The following is a 27,957-nucleotide window of genomic DNA, read 5'->3' on the forward strand; positions in this document are numbered from 1 at the left end:
CACACAAACACGCGAACACTCGCACACACGTGTGTCCCGTACGTGTCGGTGACTCAGCGCCACTGGCACCAACGCGGCCGTCCCAGTCTGCCTTGTAACACAACAAAGGCATCTCCTTGTCGAGGTCGAGTTCTTTGGCGCGTGCTCGACGACAGCACCCTGAAAAGGGAGAGTGTAAGTGAGTGGCAGCGAAGCAGTCGTGCAATACGAAAAATAAAGGTGTGAGCGAAGGACACAGCAACTGCGGCACCAGACTTATCTGCGAGGTGCGTTATTCGATTTGTTTTCGTTCTGACCCATGCGGGGCCGCACGCTGACGCTGTTGGCCCGCGATGCGCTGAACGCGGGCAGCTCCATGACCTTGGGCAGCAAGGGCATGCGCCCCTCTCCAGAGGCACATCGGCGACGAATGCCGTGGACGGCGGCGAAGGAGTACGTGCCGGGCGTCGTCTTGAACAGCAAGGAAAAGCTCGTCTTGGATGGGACGCAGCTGGTGGAGCTCGACCACATCGATCGCGCCTCGCAGGTGGACCCGCTTGAGGTACTGAAGGCCGCCGTGGCAACACGCGCCTACAACACGTCTACCGGCTTCAACATCTTCCAGCTCGCCTCGCAGACGCGCTTCCACGGCCGTGGCCAGAAATTCTTTCGCGAGGAGTGGCGGCAGGGCACTTATGAGAAGTACGTTACTTTAGCCGCCATCGATTTTGATCGAGAGGGCAGCAAAGGCACGGCGTACGGCTACATCACATTCCATGGTGAGTCCACCACCCGACCTGTTGAGATCAACTACGCCGACACACCTGGCTGGCAGATGGAGTACGACGAAGCCGCCGCTGTCCCGTTTGACGCCGCCGTGCCACCGCCGCCGAGCATCGGCACGGAAGTCCCGGTAGATCCCTCCACGTACAGGCTGAAGGCATACCCCTTTTACGATGCGCCAAACCCGCCGGCGTTTGTAGAGCGGCTGCTCAAGGATCGTGGCGTGCTGCCAGACCTGCCAATGGACGCCTCGGCACCCGCAGAAAACGCGGCGGCCGCCTCCGCAGACGGCGCACTCGTGGACGGCTCGCATCACTACGAGTCGAAAGGCAGCGTTTAAGGCGCACACAGGGAAAGAAAAACATCGACAACGATGTGTCCTCTGTGCTGCCCATTCGGCCTCTCCCATCTCTTCTCTGACCTCTGCCCGGCTCAGCACTTCGCCCTCTTACTTCCGTGTTATGACATGTCATCCATCAGCGGCAGCGGCTGTGGACTCCGTTGCTGTTGGTTGCCTCACAAGGGTGTTAGTTTCCCCGGTGCACAAGAGGAGGGGCAGTCGCTCGATGCTTATCGTCCCCCCCCCCCCGCACCATCACCACCACCACCACCCGCGGATACGAACAGAAGATTGCAGCGTCCTTTGCGTTCTCTCGATCATGCTGGGAGGACCACCTTGTCATCATAGTGTTTTTGCCCTCACGTGCGGTGTTTCTTTTTGGATTTGTGTGCTGTTCCGTTAAATGGCTAGGGCTTTGGTGGGCGGTGTTGCACGTCTGACATGAGTCTGGCGAACAGACCTGTCCGGTTTACTTGGGGAGGAAAGGGGAAGGAGTTAGTCGTCATCTGGGTTGCTGTGCGGACGTGCCGCATGTGAAGGCGAAAGAGTGCGTTAGTCTCTCTGTAACGGATGTGGTCATGGAGGTGGAATGGGGGGGTGATGAGTGACACGTTGTGGTGTCAGTAGGTCCGTTTCCATGCGTGCGCCAACGTGTGTGTGTGTGTGTGTGTGTGTGTGTCTGTTTAGAGCGTCGCACTGCCGGCAACTCACTCGCACTCACGCACACACGTAGGCAGATCCGCCGCATGCTACGCTACCTCATCCACAAAGCAACAGAAGTGCAACGAATCCGCGCGGTCATCCGCTTCGTGCAGCGCCCGCTCCGCCCTTCCACCGAACCTCGTCGCTGCGTGTGTGAGGCGAGCGCTCTTTTCTCATTTCCTGCGCTGCCGCAGTGCGGTGCCCTACTGTCCATTGCCGCGACGTACTGCAACGCAACGAAGAGGATGCACAACTGAATGCAGATGCGAAGTCAGCTATGACAGTGATAACGACACCTTTCGCGCACACTCCCGCCCCCTCTCTGCGCCATCATGTCGGCGCGCATCTGTGCATCGCGACACCCCCATTTCCTCGCGCCCGCATACTCCGCTCTTCCCCCCCCCCCCCCCCCCAACCACGCGCACAGACACCTGTCATCAGATGCCCATATCCGCTTCTGTATTCCGTCCATGCGCTCGCATGGTACGTCACACAAAGCGCCCGCAGGGACGCGCACACTTCCCCCCACACGGGACCCACGCCACCTCTCTCACCCAACGCCCGCCACACACTCACACACGCCACCCGAACCTCCACCACCGCTAAGGGCGCCGTCTCAAGCCTGTGGCTTTGGGTTTGGGATCGGCCGCAGGCCCGGTGAAAGCGCGTGGCGTTTCGGCGAGGCGGTCCAGGGCCCAACGGCGCGCGCGCCCGTGGCCGGTGCCGCGCGCCGACGCTGGGGGGTGCGCGGGGTGTTGCCGCCTCGCGGTGGCCCAGCACGGCGTGGCCCCGCGGGGGCAGCGTTTCGTGGGCCGCCCTGCCGCGCCCCCGTTCCGCGGCGGGGCACCCCGGGCCCGGGCGGCCCCCGCGGGGGCAGCCCGCCGCGGCCGGACGGAAGCGGCGCCCAACCCCACACCCCCGCCAACCCCCACGGACCCCTTCTCTTCCCCCCAAACCTTCGGCTTTCAGAAAAGCAACAATCACAACTTCCAAAAGAAAACACCACCATCGACCCTTTTTTCTCGCCCCAAATGGCGTCCGTTCTGCCCGTGACTCTTTGCCAAATGGCTGTCACGCGTGAAAAGGCAGCCAATATTAAAAAGGCTGTCACAATGATCACTGAAGCCGCGAAGCGGGGCAGCAAGCTGGCTGTCTTACCCGAGTGCTTCAACTGCCCGTATGGTACCAAGTATTTCGACGAGTACTCTGAGGCCCTTGCGCCAGGCAACGAAACATTTGATGCGATGTCCCAGTGCGCCAAGGCGAACAGCATCTGGATCGTTGCAGGTAGCATTCCCGAAAAGTCAGCTGACGGAAAACTGTTCAACTCGAGCATGACGTTTGGATCGGATGGTGCGCTGAAACACGTACACCGCAAGGTGCATCTGTTCTGCATCAACACGGATACCGTTCGCTTCGACGAGAGCGAAGTGCTCAGTGCTGGAAACGATGCCACTGCCATTTCGCTGGACGAACACACAAAGTTTGGCGTTGCTATTTGCTTCGACATCCGATACCCCTTCCTGGCGTGGAAATACGCTGAACAAGGAACCTCCTTTATTGTGTACCCCGGCGCCTTTAACATGGTGACCGGCCCGATGCACTGGCAGCTGGCAGCGCGCGCTCGCGCTGTGGACAATCAGCAGTATGTTTTCGTGTGTTCCCCTGCCCGCGACACCTCCGCGGAGTACGTGGCATGGGGGCACTCCATGGTGGTAGATCCCATTGGAAATGTTCTCTCGGAGCTGGATGAGAAGGAGGGGTTTGTTGATTGGAAGGTAGACCTCAGCGTCATTCAAGATACGCGCAACCGAATTCCCATCCTGAAAGGCGTGCGTGACGACCTCTACACCCTGCATTGGAAGAAGTAGTCGCCACATCTTTTTGCTGGTTTCCTTTGCGTGATTGTAGTGTAGGGTGCTCCTCTCAGTATTCTTGTACCGTTTTTTTTTTCGTTTTCCCTTGCATTGTATTGTGTATTACTTACACGCATTCTTATGTGTGCAATCGATTCGCACAACAAAAAAGAATCCGAAAACGATGTCCCTGCGTATTTTAAGTGGTGAGATGCAACAGAACAACAGAAAAAGAATCTAGCGTGCAGATCGAGTGAGCACCGTAAGGCTTATCTACGGTATACACGCACAGCCAATGTAAAGTTGAGTATTCATGCCTTCTCTCTGTACGTCACTTGCACATCTTCGAGTGAGGAACTCTAAAGTGAGGGTTGAAACCCGATTTCAGCATGTTGGCATTTGCCTTGGTCTAAACGATGATGCTTTTGCTTGCAGTTTTGGTTGACGACCCACCCTTTTCGATACACACACAAGCATTCCTGCGCTTCTGCGGCGTTCCAACGGCTTTCTTGTATGCGTGTGAAAAATAAAGCCACTAGCCATGCTTCGGTGCGCACAGCACTTGGTGCTTTCGTGCGCGCTATCCACTCGCCGAAGCACGCACACACTGAACATATTAGACTCCGCCGTTGTGAATCACCCACAGTCCGACCAACAGTTGGTGCAGCCCGCTGAGATTATCAGGGAAACAGTGCACCAGAGCAGAGCCGAAGATGCGCTGAAAAATTGCAGTGTCGACCCAGAGGATGTGAATGTGATGAACAAGAGGGATATCGAGTGCATTGAGTTGCGCAAGCTCCAATACATGCACTCGCAGGACGGGCCATTCATCGGTTCGCAGACGAAGGACAGCACACCAGATCAAGTAAGCTTCCGCAAACGTAGACACATCGTTCGAGTTCCTCAACCGGAGGTGGAGTACCGTCCGAACGAAACATCGTTTAGGCGCCTCCCAAAAAACTACATTATCCCCAATGAGTTCGAGCTTCGCGTACTATATCCGATGTCGACAAGCCTAAAGATCATCGAGGGAAAAGCCGACTGTGTCGATCACAGTGCATTCAACATTGACGAAGATCCGTCGCCCATCGCATACAGTATGATAGCGCCGCCAGATTGGAAGCCGGATGTGGAGTACCCATACATGGTTGTGCTCCCCGATCACCGCGGCATTCCGCGTGACTTTGAGGATGTGTGCGCCAACTTTTTCGAGCGTCCCATTCATTACGAATTGATGGCACAGCAAAGGTGGGTCATTCTCTCCCCCGTTGTGAACCTTCGACATAATATGCATGTTCCTGTGGAGGGGGTGGTGGCGCGATTCTGCGATTGGGTGAAAGACAACTTCCGCGTCGAGAATGGGAAGGTGCATCTTTTCGGCAAAGGCAACGGTGGCTATGTTGCACTGCGAACCGTGCTGGAGCACAAAGACGTAGCCCTTAGTGTCACCGCCATCCTAGGCCGCAGCGGCTCGCCTTTTAGGCCACTCGATCGAGCACAAGATAAGGTGAAGAACTACAATGGTGTTCACAGTCTTGTGTATGTGCCTGGGCTGCTGAGGAAGCAAGACTGGTACTACAAGTTCAAGTTTATGCTGGACATGGCACGGGTGCGCCCACCTCTTAGGAATATTCATTTTGCTGATGTGCGGGACCATCAAGTGTACTACGCCATTAATCCACAGGAGTTTTGGAACTACATGCAGTATTTTCGTGAGTGCAACATGCGGATGATTACAGAGAGTGGCTATTCCATTTAGTGGCAACAGACTATACACCAAACGAGCGATAGTTTTTTGGGAAACCTTATCTTTTATCGTTTTGTTTTGTTTGCCGTTGCATGTGTGTCGAGGCTGAGAGTTTATGATGCGGGAATCATGGGTATTTTGGATGTACTGCATTGCCTTAGCGCAACGTGTCCTCCGCGTTCTTTTTGCAGTGTTCTCTACATTTTTCAGCTTTTCAATGCTTGCAAACAGACACCGAAAACAGAATAGTAGATGAATACGGGGCCACGACGCATCTCTTATTCGTCGGACCGCGGCACACATGGGAGTGTGGGCCAGCTTCTCACTCACGGGCATCACTGCGTTAGTTGGGTGGTCGGAAGCGTTCAAGTCATATGCGACTCTTGTGAACTCATTCTAATTGCTTCACCGACTGCCAAGGCCTTTCAATCCGTCAGGATCTCTTCTCTCGTCGTTTTCCCTCACGCTTGGACTTTGACGCGCGTGCGAGAGGTCCAGGCGTGCGTGTATGCACCCTCATTATTCCTTTCCTGATCCTGTTATTGCTATTCACTGTGCAGCCGCTGCTATAGAGAACTTCGCAGGCGAAGAAGGCAGCAAGAACAGGCACGTTGCTTGATCCTCCTTCCATTCTTTTTGTGCTGCTTGCCGGTCATCACGTGCACTTGATCAGGCAGCACTATCGCGAAGGCTGAGAGAAGCCGAGCAACGTCTGAGAGGAGACGCCAACACATAGGCCGTACACTGTTCATAGAACCATGATAGGCTACGAGGGTCGCTGCGTCCTTCTGGACGACGCCGACGAATGGGTAAATATCCCATTTGTGGTACGCGAGTTTATGAAACAGCTCAATGACGAAGCGCAAGCATCCCGTGCCGTGGTGGAGATGCTACGTCAAGAGCAGAAAGAGACAAATCTGCTACTCCGTCGAGTGATGCAAAAGCAGGCGGATCTAGAAATTGACAACGCACGTAACATAATGTCACTGAATCACCACGCTTCAAGAGTCGCCCACGACTCCACTGAGAAGCGGCACACAGAGCAGATTCACTATCTGCGCAAAAAGGCAGATAAACTTGACGACAAAATGCAGCATCTTTCTGAACATGTTGAAGAGCTATCGAAGTCAGCCCTCTCCTCCATCAGTACCGGCAGCGGCTTTGATGAGTTGAAAGGACTTGTCACTTGCCTGACCACCAAAGTGGAGGCAACGGAGAGACTACTCAAGGATCACGTTGACGCTTGCACGGTCGGTCTGAGATCCACTGAATCGCTGGTTGACTCAGCGGCGTTGGCGGTTGTCACAGACGTGCAGAAAGTGCTCAAGGGTGAGCTGGACGTCTACAGTGCGCAGCAAAGAAGCCTGGAGAAGAGCATCGGGCTTCTCCGAGAAGCTTCCAGTTCTCAAAAGGAGGAAAGTCGCAGAATTCGCGGTATATGCGAGGAGTTATCGCAGATTGTGGAGGCGGATCAAAAGGCGAGCAGAGAACGTCTCACATCGTGCTTTAGTACGGTGGAGAAGCTCGAGTGTCTGTGCGTTGCGCAGCACGCCGAGCTGGAGGTGCGTATGAAGGGTACAGAGGATACCTGTCTTGGGAGCGAGTCCAGATCACGAGAGGAAGCCAAATCTCTCTACGCTGAGCTTCGAGGTCTTGTCAAGGAGGACCAGGCTGAAACGCAGCAGCGCTATCACGAATTGACAGAGGAGTTGCGCACCGTAAAGGAACAGCAGCGGCGCCTGACGGAGCAGCTGGCAACTGCAAGCCACGAGGCGGATGCTCTCACGCAGCGTGCCGTGAAGCAGATGAAAGACATTTCTGCGCGTCTTGATAGTGTGGAGACGGAGGTGGAGCAGCTTGGTTCCACCTTGGTGGCTCGCCGCGACCATCAGAAGGAGCGACGACAGACGCAGGACGCGCTTGAGGCAATCAGGACCTCGTTAGCAGACACCGTGGCGACCTTTCAGGCACAGGTGCAGCAGCTCGCCACTTCCATCAAGACGATGCGGGCGGAGCAAATGGAAGATAATGATTGGCTGCATAGCGAGCTGGGCCGCATCGGCACAATGGTGGGCTACGCGTCACAACAGCGTGAAAAGCAGGAGCGGCAAGTGACATCCTTGTGCGAAATTGTGCATAATCTCTCGGTCGCTGTGGAGGAGCTTCAGAAGGGGTGCGGCGTCGCTGTGGCACCCCCTCCAGCGCCCGCTGCTTCACCAGCGCAAGCAACCGCACCAGAGAGCTGCACAAACATCGATATTCCAGCGGCGTGGGAAACATGGCGGTCGACCTTTGTGAAAGATGTGGAGGAGAGGATAACAGCGGCGGTGTCACCGAACTCACAGCCGCACGCGTCGCCGCCTGTACTTGAGCGCGTGTCTCAGCAGCTCAACGAGCTGACTGCGAAGGTGGACGGCGGCGCCAAGTATACACAGGCCATCATGTCGCAGCAGACGGATCAGATGCGGAGCACAGTGAGAGATGAAGTGACGCATCAGCTGCAGTCGCATGCAGCATTGCGCGAAGTGACACCAGCGTTGGTAGAGGTGGAGGCTGTGAAGCGCCGCGTGGCGGGGATCGAGCTAGGCCTGCAGACGCTGTCAACACGCGCTGACCGATGGTGCACGGACACTGAAGCCGGAAGCCTTTCCTCCACGAACTCCGTGCTTCAGCGTGTTCTCCTGGTCGAGGAGGCGCTAGACGGCTTCAAGCGTCGGTTACTGGAGCTCGGCGAGCACGTGATGAGTGTTGACCAGCGGAGCAGCCAACTTGCCCGCGGTGCCCATGAGATGGAAGCACAACTGCACGACCAGCAGCGCATGGCGCTCAAGCTGGGCACTGATCTGACGGCGGCGCTGGAGGGTTTGCTGCACACGGAGCAGTCTCTTTCCCGTCACCAAAATTCGACAACACAGCAGCTGTCGGAGGTGCACACGCGGCTGGAGAAGTGGACGCGTGATGCAGCAGCGGCACCAACTGCAGCTGCGCTGTCTGTCGAGTCACCAGCGAGTGTGCAAAATGGTGCTGCTGCTGCTTCTGGAATGAACGCCGATGTCTCTCGCAGGAGCCTGAGCGTCAGTGTTGCCCGATTGACGGAAACGGTAGAGCACCTTTCCGCGCAGGTGACTCGAATAGAGACAGGGACACTGCAAGCGCTGCACGCCGATCTTGAAGCAGTGCGAGGCGAGTGTGCTGCTGCTGCTGCACGGCAAAGCGTGAGGGACGGCGTGTCTTCACCCGCTTGCGACGCGCTACACAGAGAAGCGGTGCACACCGCCTACGAAGAGCTCCGTCGCCGCCTTGACGCCGAGGAGTCGTCACGCCGTGAGGCAACGGCGGCGGCGCTTCGCGCAGTGGAAGAGAGGCTGCTTGCCATTGAGAGGGATGTCTCGGAGCTACTCTCCTCGCCTCCTAACAGAGGGTCCCCACCAACCGGTGACGCAGACTCGGCTGCCGCCGCGGCGGCCGTGAAACACTGCGTTGATGAGCTGGCGCGGTGCCATGAGCGACTCGACGCAGTCCAGCAGCAGCTTACTAGCAACGCGTGCTGCTGCTCCAGTGGTGTTCCGCGCGTCCGTGAAGTGGAGAGAGACGCTCACCACCAGGATGTGCGTCTGCTGCAGCAGCAGCTGGGGCGTTTGCAGGAGGACATGCACGCTTTTGTGACGTCTCAGCTGCGCACAGAGATGCGTGAGGCAGAGCCGGCCTTGGTTGAGGCTGCCGCGACCGCTGCCGTCCTCCGCTGTCAGGACGCGCTGAAGGCTGCTGCCGAATCCAACGCCACTGCGGTAGATGCACACGCCAACACAGAGAGCTTAGCGGCGCTGCAAGCTGCCGTGGAGGAGGTGCAGCACACCCTTGAAGAGCGCATCTCGACTCTGCTCGAGGGCTACGACCGCGTCGAGAGCATGGAGAAGTCACTTCGTTCTATTTTTGACGACCTCAACGCCCTGGAGAAGGCGCAGTCGGAGCTGCGCAGCGAGCTGGAAAGGGCCCGATCGGCACACCAGGCGTACCAGCGAGACTTGTCGCTCCAACTCGAGACTGTCGTGAGCGGCATGGAGACAAAGATCGACGAACTGCGCGCTAACGTGAAGGACTCGGCCGTTGATACGACGGCCGAGTTGTTCGAGGCGGGTGACCGCGCACAGAAGCCCTCCGATGATACTAAAGCGGCCTGGGTTGCGGAGGTGGTTGACTCGATGCACGCCACCTACTACACACGGACGCTTCTCGAGGAGCGACTGGAGAACATATGGTCCTCGATGATCGGCCTCCTCGCACGCAAGGAGGATGTCAGCGCTGTGCACGACAAGCTCAACGGCCTTCATCAGCTCATTCAGGAGGAGATGCAGATCGAAGTGCAGCGGCTCGAGGAGGGGCTGGCGAATCAGCTGGCAGAGAAGGTAAGCTTGGCGAACTTGCAGGACATATTGGAGCACCACATCGCTGGCTCAGACGCCGACTCCGACCATGCCGTCATGTGAGCAGGATGCGAACGAGGATGCATTCAGCGCGTGCATAAGAGAAAAGGGGTGACATCTGTATGGGCTGAGGGACAAAGTCCTGCGCACATGAGCGGGCCTGCAGGCGTCTTGTGGGCCTTACTGTGCCTTGCCTCTTCTTCTTTCTCTCTCGGCGTCTGTGTGTGTGTGTGTGTGTGTGTGTGTCTGTGTGTGTGTGTGTGTGTGGTGGTCGCCCTTGAGATTTGGCACGTGCCTGCTTACCCCCCCCCCTCTCCCATGAGTAGCACAGAGGCGCATTTTTGTTTTGTATGTCGGCATGCACTCAGGGAGTTGAGGGACGGCCGACGCACGCCAGGACACGGCCGCCACCACCGCGATCGAATTGCTTGTGCTGTGTGTCTCTTCCTTCTCCTTTACTGTCACTGCCGTGGTCGTGATTTGATTTCGTTTCTGCGTGTGTGCTGGCTGCTCACTGTACATGTTTTGCTTGCTGCCGCTCACCTACCGCCCCGTCCTACTACTGCGAGTGCTGTCGTTGCCTCTACCTGCGCCATCAAGACAAATCATTGCTGCGCTGTGTGTTGGTCTCTTTCTCTCGTCCTATTTTTGGGGTACAGAGAGGGAGAAGACGAGGTGGGCAGAGAAGGGCTGCCGTTGAGCTCGCTCCATCGGACGCCGCTCTCTCTCTCCCCTTCTCTGCCCACCTTTTTTTTTGCCACAGTGACCTTGCCCATCGATGGGGGAGGGGGCGGAGGCAATGAGACGCACTGAGGGATGCAGACCACTGGTAAGGTGGCACTCCTGGCTTTCACTGATTGCATGACGCTCCCGTCCTGTGCCAGTGCATTCGCGTCTAAGTGCGTCTTCAGAGAGATGCAACGCCGTCTCCCGTCTCTTCCTCCTTTCCTCCTCTCCGAATGGCACAACTATGCATCGCACGCGGTGCGGTGGGCGCGTGCATGAATGCCCCTCTCCCTCCTTTCCGAACGGCCTTTCGCCTTTTTCCTGTTGTTTCTCCTCTTTTGCGTGGGCGGTCCTGACGCAGCTGTGTGGATCATTCAAGCCCCCCTCAACCACCATCAACTTGTCTTGGCACGTGTGTGTGTGTGTGTGTGGGTGCCTGTGTGCTGGAGGGCTTCAGCAGAGATCATCAACGGCGACTGCCTCGCCTACGCATTTACCCAAACCCCTCTCAGCCCTTTCCACTCCACTGCGTCACGAGCCAGTGTGGGTGAGTCATCCGCACAGATTGCCACCCCTTACTTTGTTCTTTTCTTACGGCAGTGATACAGACGATGCTTGGACGCCGTGTTTTTAGCAGCACGGCCATCCCGCGCTGCATGTACACGCGACTGCACATCAGCTCACCAGTGCAGGCGGCTCGCATGCTGCCCGTGCTTGTGCCGCTGACGCCGTCACTGTCGCATTCTATCGGTGGTATGATGAACGCTGTCGCGCAGGGATCGCTAGAGTCGATGCCAACGTTAGAAGTTGGAGAGCAGGACCCTGCGTCGCTCAAGGCCCTCCTGGAGAGTATTTCTCCGCTGCAGCTGGGGGTTTCACGATTGCTCGAATTATGGGGCATTTTCCGTGTAAACGTGATGGTTAACACGATATTGGGAAGGTCAGCTGCAATGCTTCACTGCTGCTGCTGTTGATGGTGCCACCTTGTGTATCTGTGTTTGGGAGGAAAGCAGCAGCAACAAAGGACAGCACTCGACGCGCGCGCTTGTGTAGGCGCGACTACGCGAGATGTCAGTGGGCTGATCGGCAATGGATGCAGCGGCTCTCTCTCTCTCTCGTCGTTTCTTAGGGTTTCGTTATATGTTAAACGTATTGTCTTTCTGCCGTCTCTCTCTTTCTCTCGTTCGGTTTTGCATCTCTCTGCATCCAACTGCCTGTCCCGTCCCGTCCCGTTCCCCTTTCTTTCCTTCTTCGCTCCCCCCGTGCTCTCTCTGTCGATTCGGGGCTCGCTAACGCACGCCTCTGTGTGGTGTTCCTTATCAAGTGTTGCGAGGTGTGTCGGTGCCTGCTGCGACGCGAGAGGGAGAGAGACGGCGATGAGAGGGAGGCCCGCTCCGCTCCAGCGGATTTCCTTTTCTGACTGACGGCGTACGAGTGAATGTGCGCGTGTGTATACGCCCTGCATCAGGAGGGAGGAAGACTGGAGGGGTAGTAGTGAAGAGAGAGAAGGGGGTGGGTGGTCGTGGCAGGTGGCAGGTGGCAGATGGCAAGGTGTACGCAACCGAGAGTGGAGGTGACGTGAATGAGATCACAGATTCATCTTTCCTTTCCTCTTTTCTTTTGTTCCGTCTTTATGAGCGTTATGCTCGTTTCTGTGTTGGCTTCTCAGTTGATGCCGTCCGTGTGCTTGCGTACATGTGTGTGTGTGTGTGTCTGTCTGCCTTGGCCATTCTCCTAACTCTGCCGTGCGTCTCTCGTGTGTGTGTGTGTGTGTGGTTCTCGCCTCTACTGTGGGTAACTGTTCGCCTCCTTTTTTTAGCTGAAACAATAACCTCACCTGAGAGAAGCGATGGATGACAACAACAACCGGGGTGGGTGGGAGAGGAAGAGGAGGCCCGAAATGTGCACTGACCCTTCCTACATGAAGAGATGTTAAGCGCACCTTAAAGGTCTCTTTTCGAAGGTTTTGCTAGTGTGTTTGGCAGAGAATTACAGGACTTCAGGAGAGGAGGGGGGGGGGTGGAGTGGGCTGCATCAGCCGCGGCGGCCTTCCCTCACCTCTCTTCACGTTTTTCTTACTGTAAGTCCTGAACTCCTCACACTTCTTCCCTTCCTCCATCCCGACGGCGCCGTGTGCTCCTGTGCCTGTTCCAAGCGAACCACTGACGGAATTGGGGAGTGCCTGTGCGCTTGTGTGTGTGTGTGTGTACATGTGCACAACCCCGCGAACGCATCTCTCTATGTCGATGCTCTCTCATTCCTCCTCGTCACATACTTCTTCTTTTTGTATTGTCTTCTCCATCACCGCTCCCCCTCCCTCCTCTCACTCTCTCGGCTTCCGCCGTGACAGCGTGGTCGCCATACTGCTACTCGTCCTGCTGCTGCTGCTATCCTTGGTGGCCGAGGTGCAGGGTGATCCCAAAGCCTAGAGAGCACGCACGCACACACACACATGTACACACCTTCTTCTTCCTTCTCGCCGCTCCCTTTCCCCCGCCCGCCCGCCCGCCTGCCCACAACCATTCTGCCTCTTCTGGTGCGTTGATGTTCGCGTTTGCTCGTCCCTTGTGTTGTGCAAGCTTTAGAAACAGCCACGTACCTTCTATATATTATTAGCACCCGTTTCTCTTCCCTTCCCCCGAATTCAGGGCTCCGTGGCAGCCTGCTAGACCGCGCACCGATAGAAATCAATAGACGCACACGCCGCGCGAGCGCCACAGGCACGCGGTAGTCTGACGCGTGACATTCCCGTCTCTGCCTTTTTGGGCTTTCGTCTCTTCCGCAGGAGGTGTCGCTGCCTTCGTGGAAGGCCTGGGGAGGGGAGGGGGGCAACTGGCGAGTCGAATGCCCAACCCACACCGCGGCAACGAACAGGCGGCGGCCTTTGTCAACTTCTACGCCTCCCCGAGTATGGTGAACAGCTCCGTCAATCGGCTCTACTATGGCGGGTTGGAGCGCAAGAAGCGGGCAGAGGCACGTGCGATGGAGGAGGCGTACCCACCAACCCTGTCCGCACGCCGCTCCCCCGCACAGCTGGAGGCGTACCTGAACAGGTGCGTGCAAGGCGAGTTGCTGCGCCGACAGCAGCACAGGGCGGCGCTGCAGCAGGAGCTGTACCCGGACGCCGAGGAGACGCCGCGCTTCCTCTCCAGCAAGGAGATGACACATCACATCCACCACGTATACGACGAGCCGCTGAAGGTGCGCCGGGCACGGGAGGCAGAGCTGCGCCGCATCTTCGGCACTGACAAGGACGTCGAGAAGGTTAAGAAGGAGACGGTTTACCAGTACCACCGTCTACCAGCGTCCTCTGCGCGCGCGATCACAGGGTCATCACCGAGGTCGGCCCCCTCGGCCTCTGGAAGCAACCGCGGCAACGTTGACGTCGACACAGTTGCCAACTACTGCAAGCAGCTAGAGAAAGGGTGGCGGCCGCCGTCGGTTTCGATCGAGCACGACGACAATCGGCGCCTGCTCGTGTCTCAGTACGACTACTACGCCGACCCTCGCAAGTACACAGAACTGACGTTGAGGCCGCGGCCGCTGACGGCGAAGGAGCGGACAGCGCTGCAGTCGCGGCTGGAGCTGCTGGCCCGCCCGACTCGCGTGAATCTGCCTGTGGTGCCGAGCGAGGAGCAGGACGGCCCGCCGCCGTTCCGTGTGTGCCGCAAGATTCGTTACAACGACTGAAAGAAGCACGTCTTTGCATGTGCGTGTTAGAGTGTTGGGCACCCGCTGTGGCGGTCGCTTGCATTCACGCCCTGTGTCGGTGCGTTCTCTCTCTTTATGTGTGCGTGTGTCTGCCGAGCGAACACGGAAGAGTAAAGACCCACGAGAACCGAAGACAACGCGAAACTAAGGAGGAGCAAGGAAGGAACGTGAACGGATGCGGCGAAGAGGCCCATTGAGCTGAACGGTGCGGTGCGGTGAGGCAGAGAAGCATTGGAGTCGAGTGGTGGCAGGGAGACGACAGGACAACGTGGTGCGAGGCAAGTGCATCGTCGTCTTCCTTCTCTCTTTCTCTCTCCTTCGCTTCGTCTTCGTCCTTGTCACTAAACAATGCAGACGAGATCAGGGCAAGGAGGTAGATGGTGGAGAGGGTGGAGCCCATCTCCGAGAGGGTTCTTCACTATTGTGCCTCCTCCCCCTGGTGCTCGTGTCTACTCGTCAAAATGGGTAGCCGAAACAGAGGCGTACACACGTTCATGTAGCCTCCTCTGCCGTGCTACTCCCCATCGCTTTCCTATTCCCTCCTCTCCCCCACTAACCGAGTCGATCTTCTTGTCTTCCTGACTTGTCTTTCCCATTATGCGTGTCCTCACGTACACACACACACACCCACGCACGCACGCACGCACGCACGCACGCACGCACGCACGCACGCACGCACGCACGCACACATACGCGCACACCTCCACTACTGCCCACCGCACCACAACCCCCCTTCCCCGGCTGAAGTGAACGGCTCTGAGTGCATCCTCGCGAAAACCGCAGCAATAGGTGCACGAGTATATTGTATGTGGCCACGGAAGGCATTCGGTGGAAATTAAAGCAACACGACGCGCGAGACGTGGTTGCAGTTCCTTCAAGAAAAGGTGCCCCCCTTCTCCTCCTCTCCCTCTTCCCCAACAGAGAACAGCGTGGGTCTTGTGGCGTTGTCGTGGTGCACATGTGAAGAGCCACAGTGGCCACCACCTCACGTGTTCCCTGCCTTCGGCATCTCATACGCACCCAGCGCATTCAGCCGTCCCATACGCACACGTAAGCACGATCGATCGTCTCTCTCTCTCTCTCTCTACTTCTGCTTCTCGCGCATGCCATCTCGCGTGACGATCCGCTGCTTGGCGGCCTACACCGGCGACGCCGAGGATGCCGGCGGCGGACTCGTGCCGCTGTTTGTAGGTCGCGAGGACGGCACAGTGGAGCGCTATGACGACATGAAGGATGCCGAGCTCGGGATTCCGACGGCGTCTTTCTACGCTCATCGCAGAGCGGTCACGGCCATCATAGCTGTCTCAGCCGCTGAGCTGTGCACGTGCTCTTTGGACGGCACCGTGAAGTGGTGGACGCTGGAAGAGGTCGAGGACGCTGCGTCGTCGCCGTCCACCGGCACGTTTAGGGTGCGGGCGACGCTTGTAAAGACGAGCACTTTACCCTTCCCTGTGCGTACCATGATCCGGGATGGCGGCGAAGGCACTGCAGCCGGCCAACAGCGGCTTTTCCTCGGCGGCGAGAACGGCTCTCTCACGTTGATGGAGGGCGATCGCCGCTCCAGCTGGCCGGCGCACAACGGCGGTGCCCTGACGGCGATTGCATTGGACTGGAACAACAGCGGCACCGTCCTCACCGGCGGCACAGACGGGCGCATCTACGTTTGGGATATGGAGTCTGGTCGTCCAGTCTGTGAGCTGCGCGGGCACACAGGCACCATCACGGCATTGTTCGTGGTACCGGTTCCGTCCAGCATCCCGGTGGTGCGGTCGAAGCGCGCCCCTGTCAATCCCGTCTCGTTCGGCTCCTCCAACGCATTGCCGCCAGCATTGGAGAAGAAAGATGTACTCGTCTACGCGGATGCCGAAGACGACGGCAGTGGCAACGGTGCAAGCTGCCTCGTATCGTGCTCCGAAGACGGCACACTGAAGGTGTGGCTGCTGCCTGATCTGCAGGAGGCCGCCGCGGAGGCGGACTTGATGGAGAAAGAGCAGCAAGAAGAGCAGCAGCGCAAGGACTCAGAGGGGCCGTCCAGTAAACAGCGTCGCAGCGTCTGCATTGTCTTCCAAGAGCTGGATCCATCCAGGCTGATAGCCGAGGAGGTGATGGAGGAAACGGTGGGAGTGGCAGCCGCTGCCGAGAGCGACGCCGACGGTGCTGCTGTTGTCGCTGCCGCCACGGATGGCTCTGGAGAAGAGGCTGCTGTCGACGCTGCCAGCTCTCCGACGGCTGCAAGCAGCACGCTGCAATCTGAAGTCTTCGACGCCAAGCTGCGTTTTCTTCAGCAGCAGACAAAGGGAGCCACATGGAAGTCTGCCCTGAAGGCACCGGAGCGCCGCCCCGTCCCGTTCCAGAGCGCCCTCGGCACGGTGGAGTTGCCGCACACGCCCTTAGCATGCTCCGGTGCGTCATCTGGCTTGGATGGAGATGAAGGTGGCGCTGCGCCGCTGGTCTTCATCGGCGCGGCGCAGGGCCACGTGTACGGCCTTAAGGACCGCCTGCTTGTGAAGGAGGTGTGCCGGCACACGGCACACAACTTTCAGAAAGTGCAGCAGGCGGTGCGCAGTGTGCAGCGGACGCTGAAGGATGGCGTGAAGGTGTACACCAAGGCCGCTGCAGCCACGATGAGGGCGATGGAGGCAAAGGAGCTGAAGGTGGCGGCGAAGGCGCGCCAGGCTCAGCGGGCAAAGGAGAAGGCTGCCAAGAAAAAGTCGGCCGAAGAACGCCGTGCGGCCCGACGCGCCGCTGCGGCCGAGGAGCGTTCGGACAACGACGACTACGACGAGGAGGACGAAGCGGAGGAGGAGACGGATGAGGAGTCGGACATAGACGAGGAGGAGGAGGCGGAGGAGGAAGAGGCGGAGAGGCCCGGGGACGCCGACGAGGCCGCAGACGAGGAGGGCCATGGTGTCGAGGGTATGGCATTCGCCGCCGCCACGGAGCCCAGGCCACTTCGTCGACCGGCTTCGTGGAATAAGCTGACGGAGGAGCAGCGCGCGTCCCTCGAGGCGTTCTTCGCTGCCCAGGAGAAAGAGCGGGATGAGCGCATCACGGCGCTGCAGAAGGCGGTGGAGGCGCACCTGGCGCAATTGCAGCCGCTCGCCCAGACACCGTACCATCGCTCTCGTGACCAGTTCGCGAACCTGCCGTACACCACGACGGGCTGCGTGCGTGGCGGATCGGCAGTTGCGTCGCTAGCGTCGGCCTCGCTGGTGCCGGGGTACGACAAAGTCTATGCCACCCAGTCCAACTCCATCGCGGCCGTTGCCGTGCAGTTTGGTGTAAAAAAGTTGTGAGGCTGGCGAGGCTGCGGTCTACGCGGCAGCCTCTTCGGCGCTGTGGTGGCGTGTTGTCCGCCCCCCGTCCACGATCTCACTCTTTTGTTCAAAGTGTTCGCATTCCCTCCCCCCACCGCGCCCGGTCCCTCTCGCTTGTTGTGGTTGTGGTTGTGGTTTGCACCAGTAATGGTGACGGTGGTGTTGCGGAGGGCACGGCTGGTGCGTGTGCGTGCCTTCGTGCGTCGTGTGCATGTATGTGCTTTGTTCCATCGATGTTTGCCTCCTTTCCCTCTTCTTGATGTACATAGACGCCTATGCGTGGATGATGATGATTATGTGTGTGTAAAGGTGCGCGTTGCTGCGGCTTGTCCTCCTCAACTCACACAACACACACCCGCGCGCACAGGGGCGCGATCTCTCTCTCTCTGTCCTTCTTTGCTGGTGTTTATTCGCGCTCACCGCGCCGCCCCACGCCGCACCCTGTTCCGGCACGTTGCTGCGCTACTCTTCTCCTCTTTCCTCGCCCTCGCCTCTCCGTGTGCGAGGCGCTTGGCTCCCGCGTAGTGAAGGGTACATGAAGTGAAGCAAGCGAAAAGTGAAGGCGCTTGAGAGTTGTGGTCGCCAGCGAGGCGGCCCAGACAGCGAAATCGTTGCCGACAGCAGCACAGCAAGGGGACACGCACCGCTACGACGCCCTCCCCCCATTTCCGCAACACATGCCTCTGAGTAGGCCTTTATGTTTTGTGTGCCTCTTGCTGTTACTCTTTCTCTTGCTGTGTGGCGCCTGGGCTAGTGCGCGTTACCGCTCTCGCCGCCTTCACCGCTAGGGAATGGACTCGTCTCCCCACCGTGCACGCTCTCCCGCCCTGTATCTGTACGCGTGTATGCGTGTGCGCGTGGTGCAACGATCATGTGGGTGACTCCATCACTATCCCCATGCGATCTCTCTGTTTTTAGTGTACTGAATGTCTTCTCTCTGCCTCTTTCTCTATCCTAACGTGCGCCATCTCACCCGCCATTCTCCTCCGCCCCCTTACCCCCTACGGCCCTACCCACCACCTTCTTCTGATACATCACATCCATACATGTGCGTCAACGTGTGTACGCGCATCGGTGTCGTCTGCTCGTGCATATATGTGCTTCCCGCCACCGCCACCACCTCTTTCTCCTCCTGCGACGTTACAGCAGGGATTTTGCCTCAGCTTCGTTGATTCTCCGCTCACTTCACTCGGTTCGAGTTACCTCACCCGGAACCATGTCCCACCACATGAAGATTAAGGATCTGCGCGAGAAGAGCAAGGATGATCTTCTCAAGACGCTGACGGAGTACAAGAAGGAGCTGTCGCAGCTGCGCGTGGTGCAGCAGACGGGCGGTGCCGAGACCCGCCTGGGCCGCATCCGCCCGATCCGCAAGAGCATTGCGCGCATTCTGACCGTGCTGAACCAGAACGAGCGCAGCAACCTGAAGATGTTCTACGCGGACCGAAAGCTGCGCTGCAAGACGCCGAAGGTGCTGCGCACGAAGCTGACGCACCGCCGCCGCCTAGCGCTGAAGGAGAACGAGAAGAACCGCAAGACGTCGCGCCAGATGCGCCAGGCACACAAGTTCCCCAAGCGCGTGTACGCCGTCAAGATCTAAAGTGCGCGTGCGAAGCGACACTTTTGGGTGTGCGTGTGTGCAGCGCATCAACGCACAGCAATGGTGATATGTGCTGTGGAGGCTGACTATGGAGGCTCCCGCCCGATCGGTAGTGAAGGGGTGGATGTGGCTGGCGCGGCGTATTTCTGTGCGGCGTGCGAAGAGGGCGAAAGGACGATGGGAGGGAGGCGGAGAGGGAGTTGAGGTGGGCGTCTCATCGCTGACGCTGTATCGCCGCTGACCCCTCTTTTTTCCCCGCCTTCCTTTCATCGGTTCACTCTCCACTCGCTGCCTCTGCGAACGCCCTCCCCTCCTCTCCCCATCACATGTTCGCTTGCTCGCGTCATGGGCGCGCTTGACACTGCCACACGAGTATTTGCTTCTTGAGGACTCTTTGGTGGTTTCGCGGCGTCGACGGAACGGTTGCCGCATCGCTGGCCATGCACTCCTTTCCCATGGCTTCCCTCGCCCTATTTTCTTATTTCCTTCTTTCCTATTTCCTTTCACCTTCGCGGCGACAACGACGAGAAAATAGAACGCGCCAACAGCATGAATGACCACACAACCGTGGGTGTACGCAGACACTTGCTCACGGCCTCGCAGCTGCTCCCCATTGTTGACGCACGCACACCATGCGCCACTTGTCACTAGGTAGGGGGGGGGTCGCTGCGGGACTGGAGTTCGTGTGTGTCTCTCACGTTGTGGGCGTATGCATGTGTGTATCAGCGGCGGCGTATTACGTTCCCGCTTTCACTCGAGCTTTATTCTCGAGCTCCTCTATAATGGGCATCGACAGCCGTGGCTGCGTGGCCCGTAGTCGCCCATGCAACGCGCGAGCGAGCTCAACAGTACACCATCAGTGCACTGGATATGTGGGGGTCGTTGCAGTGAACATGATGTGCGACACGCGCGCTTGCTTTTGAGGATGACCTTGTGCATGCGAGACCGCATGTAGAGTGGAGGCAAACTGGAAGTGTTCCAGCTGCACACGTGACGCTCACTTGTATTCGTCTCTCTTCATTCTCTCCTTTCATCGTTTTTTTTTTTCCGCCCCTTTATCGCTGTGCTCGTGCCTGTGCCGCCGGGGATGGCGCGGGACGCGTGCCTCACCTCTACAATCGCATTGCTGCCTCTTTTCGCTGCTGGTTCACAACACAGCGCCGTCATCTCTCTCCCGTGTGTGCCCCGCCATCTCACCTGGCAGCATTCTCCCCTGTTCCGAAATACCGTGTGTGCGTGTGTACTTGGAGTTACCTCACCCGGAACCATGTCCCACCACATGAAGATTAAGGATCTGCGCGAGAAGAGCAAGGATGATCTTCTCAAGACGCTGACGGAGTACAAGAAGGAGCTGTCGCAGCTGCGCGTGGTGCAGCAGACGGGCGGTGCCGAGACCCGCCTGGGCCGCATCCGCCCGATCCGCAAGAGCATTGCGCGCATTCTGACCGTGCTGAACCAGAACGAGCGCAGCAACCTGAAGATGTTCTACGCGGACCGAAAGCTGCGCTGCAAGACGCCGAAGGTGCTGCGCACGAAGCTGACGCACCGCCGCCGCCTAGCGCTGAAGGAGAACGAGAAGAACCGCAAGACGTCGCGCCAGATGCGCCAGGCACACAAGTTCCCCAAGCGCGTGTACGCCGTCAAGATCTAGGATTACTGGGTCAAGTGAGAGAAGCTATGGTTGCAGCGGACGGATGGAGAGCGCCCGCCTCTCCGCGACGGTGCTGAAGAGCGCTGATTTACGATAAGCACAAGACGGTCAGCGCGGTGCACAGAATGAGGTGCTGTAAAGATGGATGAAGAGACAGCAGAAAGCCATGGCCCTAGAGGTAAGGGGTGGTGGGAGCTGGCTGATGCTCAGACGCACAGATGCCGCGGCCTCTGTTGATCTCCTCTTTTTCCCCATCCGTGTGCACCTATGCTTTTACCCGCCACCGCAACGTCGGCGTGGTGACTTCCTCCCCGCATCGGCAGAGTGCGGCACGCGCATGGGGGGGGGCGTCTCTCACACACACGCCGGCCACGCCTTCGCTCTCCTGCGCGCGTTCCTCGTTACGGCTCATCCACGGTGCCTTTTTCGTTGCGTGGCTGACAGCGCTTTGTTTTTTGTTTGTTTGTTGTTTTGTTTTGTTTTGTTCTTGTGTGTTGTGTGTTTTCTCGCTTCTCATTTCTGCGTCGTGTCGACGCCACCGCCACACACATCCCAAACCTGAAACAGAACAACGAAGCGAAGGCACGTGAAACGACCCCACATCGTCATCAGCGATCATCACCACAGAGAGAGGGAGGTGAGGGGGGGGGAGAAGGCGAAGAGTGACGGTGTGGCTGTATCCTCCCTCTCTCTGTGTGTATGCCACGCAGCACTCTCCGGCAACGTGGGTCCCCGCTTGTTTCGCAACCTTGGGCTCGACAATGGGAAGCCTGCAAGATCAGTGTCTCTCGCGCGGATTACGTGCTGCTCTTCTCCCAGCTGCGTGGCCGGCTGTGCGGTCACACGCCATTGCAAGCCACGGTTGATCCTCTCTCTCTCTCTCTGGCCTCTCCCGCTGCCACCTCGAGCTTCTGCCATGCCGTCTGCTCTTCTACTCTTCGTCTTTTCACGCACGACACGTGCTTGTGGTATTGCCTGCCCCTTGTCGGCTCTCTGCTTTTCGCCGCTTAAGGTTTTGGGCGTATTCCTCGCACACTGAGTGGGCGGCCTGCGCCGGCGCCACAAATACGCCGCCCCTTTTCCCCTCCTTCGGTGGCACCTGTGGCAGTGCGGAGGGACCGTAGAGGAGAGGCAGGGGCAGGTGGTGTACCGCCCTACGCGGAAACGAACGGACACACACACACACACACATACACATGCACGCATGCACTGAGTGCTTCTTTCCTCGCGTTTCTTATCTTTCGTTCTTGCCTGTTCTCCCTGCAGGCATGTCGAACCCCCAAGAGAACGACAACGATGTTCCGGCCTCGATGGAGGTGCCGCTCTCGACTTCCCTTTTCTCGCGCAGCGCTGACAGCAACACTGTAAAGCATGCCAAGGCTGTTGCTGAGACACTATCGCCGGTGCCGAGTGCATTGGGAAACGGCACTGCTGCTCGCCAACACGGCGCCGTCGTTGATGAGGCTCACATGCGCAGTGCATTGCCGACCCCTCTGCAGCCTGGTATGGACACGTTGCGGGCCCTGCGCGCCACGGAGGCGCGACTGCGGCAAGCGCAGGAGGCAGAGCTGAGCGTGCTGTTCCGTTTGCGACTTCTTACGGAGGCCTTAGTCGGTGTCGCGCGCCTGCCTAACGCGTTGGCTGCCGCGGGTGCGGCAGCGACGGCGGCACAGGGGAGCGGCGACGCTGAGGACGTCAGTGCGCCGCCCAGCGAGGGTACATTTCGAGCTGCACTGCCGGCCGTGATTGCTTGCCCCTTAACCACTGGCATTGAAGAGGCGACGCGCGCACCAGCGGAGGCGCGCGTCACGATGCAGTGCGTTTCTATGCCGCCAGCAGGCCTCTCTGCAGCGGCGAGAGGGCAGTACGCGGCTCTGCGCCGCGCTCTTGCACGGCACTTTTGTGAGCCGGAGGACGGCGGCGTGGGCGGCACGTGTGATGCCGCCGCCAGCAGCGGGCGCACTCCCAGTACTGCGACACCGGAAAACCCTCAGAGCATTGAGCAATACGAGGCGACTCCTTCCGTGCTCCGCTCGCGGACCACTGAAGTTGTCGACACCAACAGCACAGACGCGCCAGGTACCCACGGCGTTGCCGAAAACGGGGCAGGCGCTTCCAACTACCCAGATACTCGGCATCGTCGCGCAGTCGAGACGCAGCGGCGCACGCGTTTCTTCAGCGAGCTGCGGTACTGCCCGCCGTCCCTACCGCAGCGATCAGTGAGCCCACGCGAGCAGCACGCCTCGACTGCTTCTTGTGATCCGGAAACGTCGATGGCCGCAATGAACATGGACAGCCGCAGCGCATCGCAGGGCAGACGAGTACCCCACTCGCCGCCATCATCTCATGTGTGTGGCTTGGCCGATAGGTTTGCAGACACGAAAAGGGGCGAGGGTGCCGTGGCGCTGACGTTGGCGTTGCCAAAGTTTTCACCAGCCTATGTGGAAGACTCATGCGCGGAGTCCGCCGTGAACGAAGAGCGGGACGAGTTGAGGGAGGAGGTGGAGGGCGGCCACCATCGTGAAGAGGCTGATGAGGCTGCGCTAGCGTCATACACGCCAGCAGTATCGCCAAGCTTTGCGACGGTGCTGACATGCGGGTCCTCACCAACTGTGGTGAAGGTTGGGCCTTGCAGCACTTTGTTTCCATGCATTCCTTCGCTTTCAGCTCACCGAACCTCCGCGGTTACCGCGTGGGAGAGCAGCAACCGCGCTGCTCCCGATGAACAGCGCTCTCAGGACACCCCCACACCGCCGACGTTGAAGTCGTCGCCGCACCGACTCTCTCAGCCACGTAGCGCCACCCCTACCTCGACCTTTGGCGACGCAGACGAGGAGGGGATGTACTTTCCCAGGCCGCCGCCGGCCAAGACGCATCGCCGTGCTGAAGTCGATGCCGAGCTTTCATCATGCTTCCCTGCCATGGGCAACGGTGGTAGCGCTTCTACAGGGGCCGATGTGACTTCCGTTTTCTTCACCATGTCAAGTCCAACTACCTCAGCGCCGTCCCTTCGTCGTTGTCTGGCCTTTGGCAGTGACCATGACGAGTCGGATGCCGAGTCAGCAAGAGCTCCCCATTCGGAGAAGCGCGGAAGGGTGGCGGCTTCGTCATCGATGCACATGGGGGACAGAAGCTGTAAGGAAGCACCACAAACGGTGAGCGCCGCGCGCGATATGCCACTGCCACGGACGCCGACGCGCGTGGTGACTGCCACAGACATACTTGCCACCATCACTGCCCTTCCACGCCCATCGTCATCGTCATCGTCGTCGTCGCTCCGTTTAAAGCGGCCCACGGCGCGGCGTGCACATCGTGGCGGCAAGGACACCGGTGCGACGGGTAAGGTGAATGCATCGCCTGCAGAAGGTCAGCCGACGCACCGTGGCGTGTGCAAGCGGAGACGGGGGAGGGGTGACGAGTGGGGACGCATCGACGTGAATGATGAGGTCCTTGCGGCAATGCCGTTGGCGGGTTTGCCATCTCTTGGCAAGGATGTGTCGTTGAGCGCTGTCGCTGGGTTGGGCCGACCGATGTGCGAAGAAACTGCCAATGACCGACATCGGAGATCGGCGACGGCACGCCGCACCGAGAGTGACGGCCATCAACGCACAATGTTCGAGGGGGAGCACGTTCCCTGTGGCTACGTGCGAACCCGTGAGCAGCGGATCCAGGACATTGTGCGGACAGAGCAGGTGTTCAGCGCTGTGCGTGCAGCATGTAGCCCACTGCCGACTACATCTTCACAGACCCCTCCGCGATGCCTCGGAGCTGACACCGAGTGCGATGGCGTGCTGCTGTCCCCTTCGCCGCCTCTCTCGCAGAACACACCACGCCAGTTCTGGGACATTAACTTCCCTTGACGGTGGAGGACGGCGAAAGGCGAGTCGACAAGCGTCGGCGGAACCGCGAAGATGGCAGAGCAAGCGCGTCTTCACCCTTTTCCGCATGCGCGTACATGCAGGTGTAACGCGAAGCACAAAAAATGGAGCGCCTGCTCCCTGCGCGACACGCGCTGCTGCTGCTGCTGCGGTGTCTGTTGTTCACGCCTGCTTTCTCGCTCTTCCCTTCCCCCTTCTCATAGCCATCACCTCTTGTTTCCTCGAGCGAATAGAATCAGCGGAAAGAGAGGCTGCAGAGGTGCGCGCTGCCACCGCCGGCAGGAGTTTTGGCTACGCCGGTTGGGCCTGACATTCGCCGAGCCTGTGGAGCTTCTTCTGCGCGGTTCGAGTGGTGGTGATGAGTGTGCGTGTGTGTGTGTGTGTGTGTCTGGGGATGCCTTCAGCCTGTGCACCATTGCCTTCTCCCTTTCTGCTCCTCCTCCGCCACTGTGCAAGTCTGCACGGAAATCCCGGTTGCGCCGCCACCACTCCCTGTCTCTCACGTGTCTGCTCCGTTGCACACTGGCGCGCGTTGCATTCCCCTCATCTTCGTTGCTGCTGCATGCGTCTCTCGATCCTTTCACTTGTCCCCAAAGCACACCAGCACACATCACGGTGCCACTGCGCCGACGACGGCAACACGCACACACACACACACACACACGCACGCAGGAGGGTGAAAAGGAAATCATCGCTGTGCCGGGTACATTGACCCCCCTCCTCCTCCTCCTCCTCCCCCTTCCCCCCTCGGTGCTCCGGCGGTGGTGGTGGGGCATACGTGTGCTTTCGGCACGCTTTACCGCCTCTACCTTCTCTCTAAACTTGAGCGTGTGCGTGCGCCCGCTGGTAGGTCGAACAGCAGTGCTTGCCGCCATCAGCCCTTCGCCCCCACCTCCACCCCCTACAACTCCTAACCCTGCGACCGCCATCAGCATCATCGACAGCTCCGCCACCCCCGGTGTCCCGCACCTCGTTCGATCTCGGATTACCTCACGCTTGCTCCCCTCCTGTCCTTATCGCCCGCGGTCGTCGTCTTTGTCCCTCGAACTTTGGTTTTCTAGTCCGCAGTCACTGACTGGCAATGTTCACTACATCCAGCTCTCTCATGAGAGGTGCCGGCGGCCCGTCGGCTCGCCCACCCGGCGGCGTCTTCGCCGGCACACCCGGCGCGGTCGCAGCGCGGCCGACACCGAGTCAGCACTGGCTTCGTCAGCGCCAGGAGGCTGTGCTGGCGGAGATGATCAGGATGGCCGTGCCGCTGGACGCGCAGGGCAATATGGTGGCAGAGCCCTACTCGACCGCCGCCGCCGCATCTTCTGAGCCGATCATCACAACGTGGCGTCTTCTCATCTTTGACGACTGGGGCCGCGACATCATTGCGCCGCTACTAAAGGTCGGCCAACTGCGCGAACTTGGCGTCACCCTGTACCTGCACATCGCCACGGAGCGTGACCCGGTGCCGGGGGCCCCGGCCATCTACTTTTGCGCGCCGACGGAGGAGAACATCACCCGCATCGCGAAGGACTGCGCGCAGAGCCTGTATGAGTGGGTCTACCTCAACTTCACCACGCAGATTCCGCGACCGCAGCTGGAGTTGCTGGCGCAGCAGCTCAGCGCCTCGCCACTAGAGTCCATTCGGCACATCCACGTGTACGACCGCACGCTGAGCTACGTGGCCTTGGAGAACGACCTCTTCTCCCTCATGCTGAACAACTCCTTCCGACTGCTTAACACGACAAGCACCAAGGATGAAGAAATAGAGGCGCACCTCGATCAGGTCGTCCTGGGCATCTCGCACGTGTGTCTGTCACTGCAGGTGCTGCCCATCCTGGTGCACTCCCGCTCCGGTGCCACGGCGGAGGTCGCTCGACGGCTCTCCGTGCGGCTGAACGACGCGCTGAACGACCGACAGCTGACACCGGCGCCTTCCTCAGTGCTGGGGCGGCCGCTGCTTCTTCTCGTCGATCGCTCCAGCGACCTCGCAACGGCGCTGCACCACCTCTTTACGTACCGCGGCCTCCTCGTCGAGATCGGCGGCATGAAGCTGAACAAGTGCACCATCACCACTCCGGACGGGAAGGACGAGATACTTGAGGTAGATCCTGACAAGGACGAGGTCTACCGCGAGAACGCCAACCTCGAGTTTGGCACTGTCGGCGGCAACATCGAAGCGGCGCTGCGCCGCTACAAGGAGGAGTACGCCGCGCTGGCGCAGGAGACACCCGGCGGTGCCGGTGGCATGATGGGCGACGGGAGCGACGGAAACGACATGTCGAAGCTGCTGGCGAACGCGCCGGCGCTGGCGGAGCGGAAGCGCTGCCTCGATGCCCACACAAAGCTTGCCTTCAGTATCCTCAGCAAGATTCGCTCGAGGCACCTGGACCACTACCACGGTGTCGAGCTTGCCGTGCTTCAACAGGAGGGACTCGACGAGCAGGAGTTTCACAACCTGCTGACCAACGGCCTCGGCACCACAGAGGACAGACAACGGTTGTACCTCATCGCATACCTGATGTGCGCCAGCGAAGAGGAGGCACGCTACGTGCAGAGCCACGAGGGCGCCGTCAGCGAAGGGGCCGCCGGCTTCCCGGCTCTTGCGTATCTGAAGCACCTGCGGAACTGGTCCCTGACGACGCAGAGCCCCAGCGCGGCGCAGCCGAACCCCAGTCAGGGCTTCGGCTGGGGTTTTGCGCAGCAGATCGCCAAGAACATTGCGAGCTCGCTGGGGAGCAAGACAGAGACGATGCTGCCGCTCACGAAGCTGGTGGACGCACTCATGCAGGACGGACATGGCGGTGCGCCAGGTTCGGCGAGCAGCGGTGGTGCGAGCGGTGTGGGCGGCTCATACAGCAGCCCGACGAGTGCACTTCCTGGTGGCAGCAGCGGCCCATCCGGTAGCCTGCGCGCCAAGCTGCTTGAAACCGTCGAAGCGTACGACCCCCGCACGAAGAAGCCGGTGGACCTGCGCGAAGCCGTCTTCTCGCAAGCGATCGTGTTTGCCCTCGGTGGTGGCAGCGTGGCGGAGTACGACAACTTAAAGGCGTGGGAGGCGAGCAAGCCGCGCAAGTCGGTGATGTATGGCTGTACATCGGTGGTCTCTGGCGAGGACATGCTCCGGCAGCTAACCATCTTGGGTGCATCGCAGAACCCGTAAGGGCTTACTGCATATGCTCTGGTGTGTGCCTGTATCGATGGTGTTGCCATCATGTAGGCTTACGCTGGCCTTGCGGTGTGTGGTTGCGG

General features: G+C 59.2%; 11 protein-coding genes across 11 annotated transcripts; all 11 read left to right on the forward strand.

The window, feature by feature from the left end:
• Window positions 1-298: 298 nt before the first annotated feature.
• On the forward strand, window positions 299-1,102 carry LMJF_26_2270 (conserved hypothetical protein; the record flags this gene model as incomplete). The annotated part of the gene is made up of 1 exon (XM_001684181.1): window positions 299-1,102. The coding sequence occupies one exon, from the start codon at window positions 299-301 to the stop codon at window positions 1,100-1,102; it is 804 nt and encodes a 267-aa protein (XP_001684233.1).
• Window positions 1,103-2,835: 1,733 nt separating this feature from the next.
• LMJF_26_2280 (putative nitrilase) lies at window positions 2,836-3,675 on the forward strand (the record flags this gene model as incomplete). The annotated part of the gene is made up of 1 exon (XM_001684182.1): window positions 2,836-3,675. One exon carries the CDS (start codon window positions 2,836-2,838, stop codon window positions 3,673-3,675), a length of 840 nt encoding a protein of 279 aa, XP_001684234.1.
• Window positions 3,676-4,201: 526 nt separating this feature from the next.
• Window positions 4,202-5,419, forward strand: LMJF_26_2290 (conserved hypothetical protein; the record flags this gene model as incomplete). The annotated part of the gene is made up of 1 exon (XM_001684183.1): window positions 4,202-5,419. The coding sequence occupies one exon, from the start codon at window positions 4,202-4,204 to the stop codon at window positions 5,417-5,419; it is 1,218 nt and encodes a 405-aa protein (XP_001684235.1).
• A 746-nt stretch (window positions 5,420-6,165) lies between these two features.
• Window positions 6,166-9,894, forward strand: LMJF_26_2300 (conserved hypothetical protein; the record flags this gene model as incomplete). Its single annotated transcript, XM_001684184.1, has 1 exon — window positions 6,166-9,894. One exon carries the CDS (start codon window positions 6,166-6,168, stop codon window positions 9,892-9,894), a length of 3,729 nt encoding a protein of 1,242 aa, XP_001684236.1.
• A 1,274-nt stretch (window positions 9,895-11,168) lies between these two features.
• LMJF_26_2305 (conserved hypothetical protein) lies at window positions 11,169-11,531 on the forward strand (the record flags this gene model as incomplete). The annotated part of the gene is made up of 1 exon (XM_001684185.1): window positions 11,169-11,531. One exon carries the CDS (start codon window positions 11,169-11,171, stop codon window positions 11,529-11,531), a length of 363 nt encoding a protein of 120 aa, XP_001684237.1.
• A 1,870-nt stretch (window positions 11,532-13,401) lies between these two features.
• On the forward strand, window positions 13,402-14,247 carry LMJF_26_2310 (conserved hypothetical protein; the record flags this gene model as incomplete). The annotated part of the gene is made up of 1 exon (XM_001684186.1): window positions 13,402-14,247. One exon carries the CDS (start codon window positions 13,402-13,404, stop codon window positions 14,245-14,247), a length of 846 nt encoding a protein of 281 aa, XP_001684238.1.
• A 1,124-nt stretch (window positions 14,248-15,371) lies between these two features.
• LMJF_26_2320 (conserved hypothetical protein) lies at window positions 15,372-17,564 on the forward strand (the record flags this gene model as incomplete). The annotated part of the gene is made up of 1 exon (XM_001684187.1): window positions 15,372-17,564. The coding sequence occupies one exon, from the start codon at window positions 15,372-15,374 to the stop codon at window positions 17,562-17,564; it is 2,193 nt and encodes a 730-aa protein (XP_001684239.1).
• A 1,237-nt stretch (window positions 17,565-18,801) lies between these two features.
• Window positions 18,802-19,185, forward strand: LMJF_26_2330 (putative 60S ribosomal protein L35; the record flags this gene model as incomplete). The annotated part of the gene is made up of 1 exon (XM_001684188.1): window positions 18,802-19,185. The coding sequence occupies one exon, from the start codon at window positions 18,802-18,804 to the stop codon at window positions 19,183-19,185; it is 384 nt and encodes a 127-aa protein (XP_001684240.1).
• Window positions 19,186-20,452: 1,267 nt separating this feature from the next.
• LMJF_26_2340 (putative 60S ribosomal protein L35) lies at window positions 20,453-20,836 on the forward strand (the record flags this gene model as incomplete). The annotated part of the gene is made up of 1 exon (XM_001684189.1): window positions 20,453-20,836. The coding sequence occupies one exon, from the start codon at window positions 20,453-20,455 to the stop codon at window positions 20,834-20,836; it is 384 nt and encodes a 127-aa protein (XP_001684241.1).
• A 1,196-nt stretch (window positions 20,837-22,032) lies between these two features.
• Window positions 22,033-24,696, forward strand: LMJF_26_2350 (conserved hypothetical protein; the record flags this gene model as incomplete). The annotated part of the gene is made up of 1 exon (XM_001684190.1): window positions 22,033-24,696. The coding sequence occupies one exon, from the start codon at window positions 22,033-22,035 to the stop codon at window positions 24,694-24,696; it is 2,664 nt and encodes an 887-aa protein (XP_001684242.1).
• Window positions 24,697-25,819: 1,123 nt separating this feature from the next.
• LMJF_26_2360 (putative SLY1 protein) lies at window positions 25,820-27,868 on the forward strand (the record flags this gene model as incomplete). Its single annotated transcript, XM_001684191.1, has 1 exon — window positions 25,820-27,868. One exon carries the CDS (start codon window positions 25,820-25,822, stop codon window positions 27,866-27,868), a length of 2,049 nt encoding a protein of 682 aa, XP_001684243.1.
• Between the last annotated feature and the right edge of the window lie 89 nt (window positions 27,869-27,957).

This window comes from Leishmania major, chromosome 26 (genome assembly GCF_000002725.2).
Source record: "Leishmania major strain Friedlin complete genome, chromosome 26".
Lineage (NCBI taxonomy): Eukaryota > Euglenozoa > Kinetoplastea > Trypanosomatida > Trypanosomatidae > Leishmania > Leishmania major.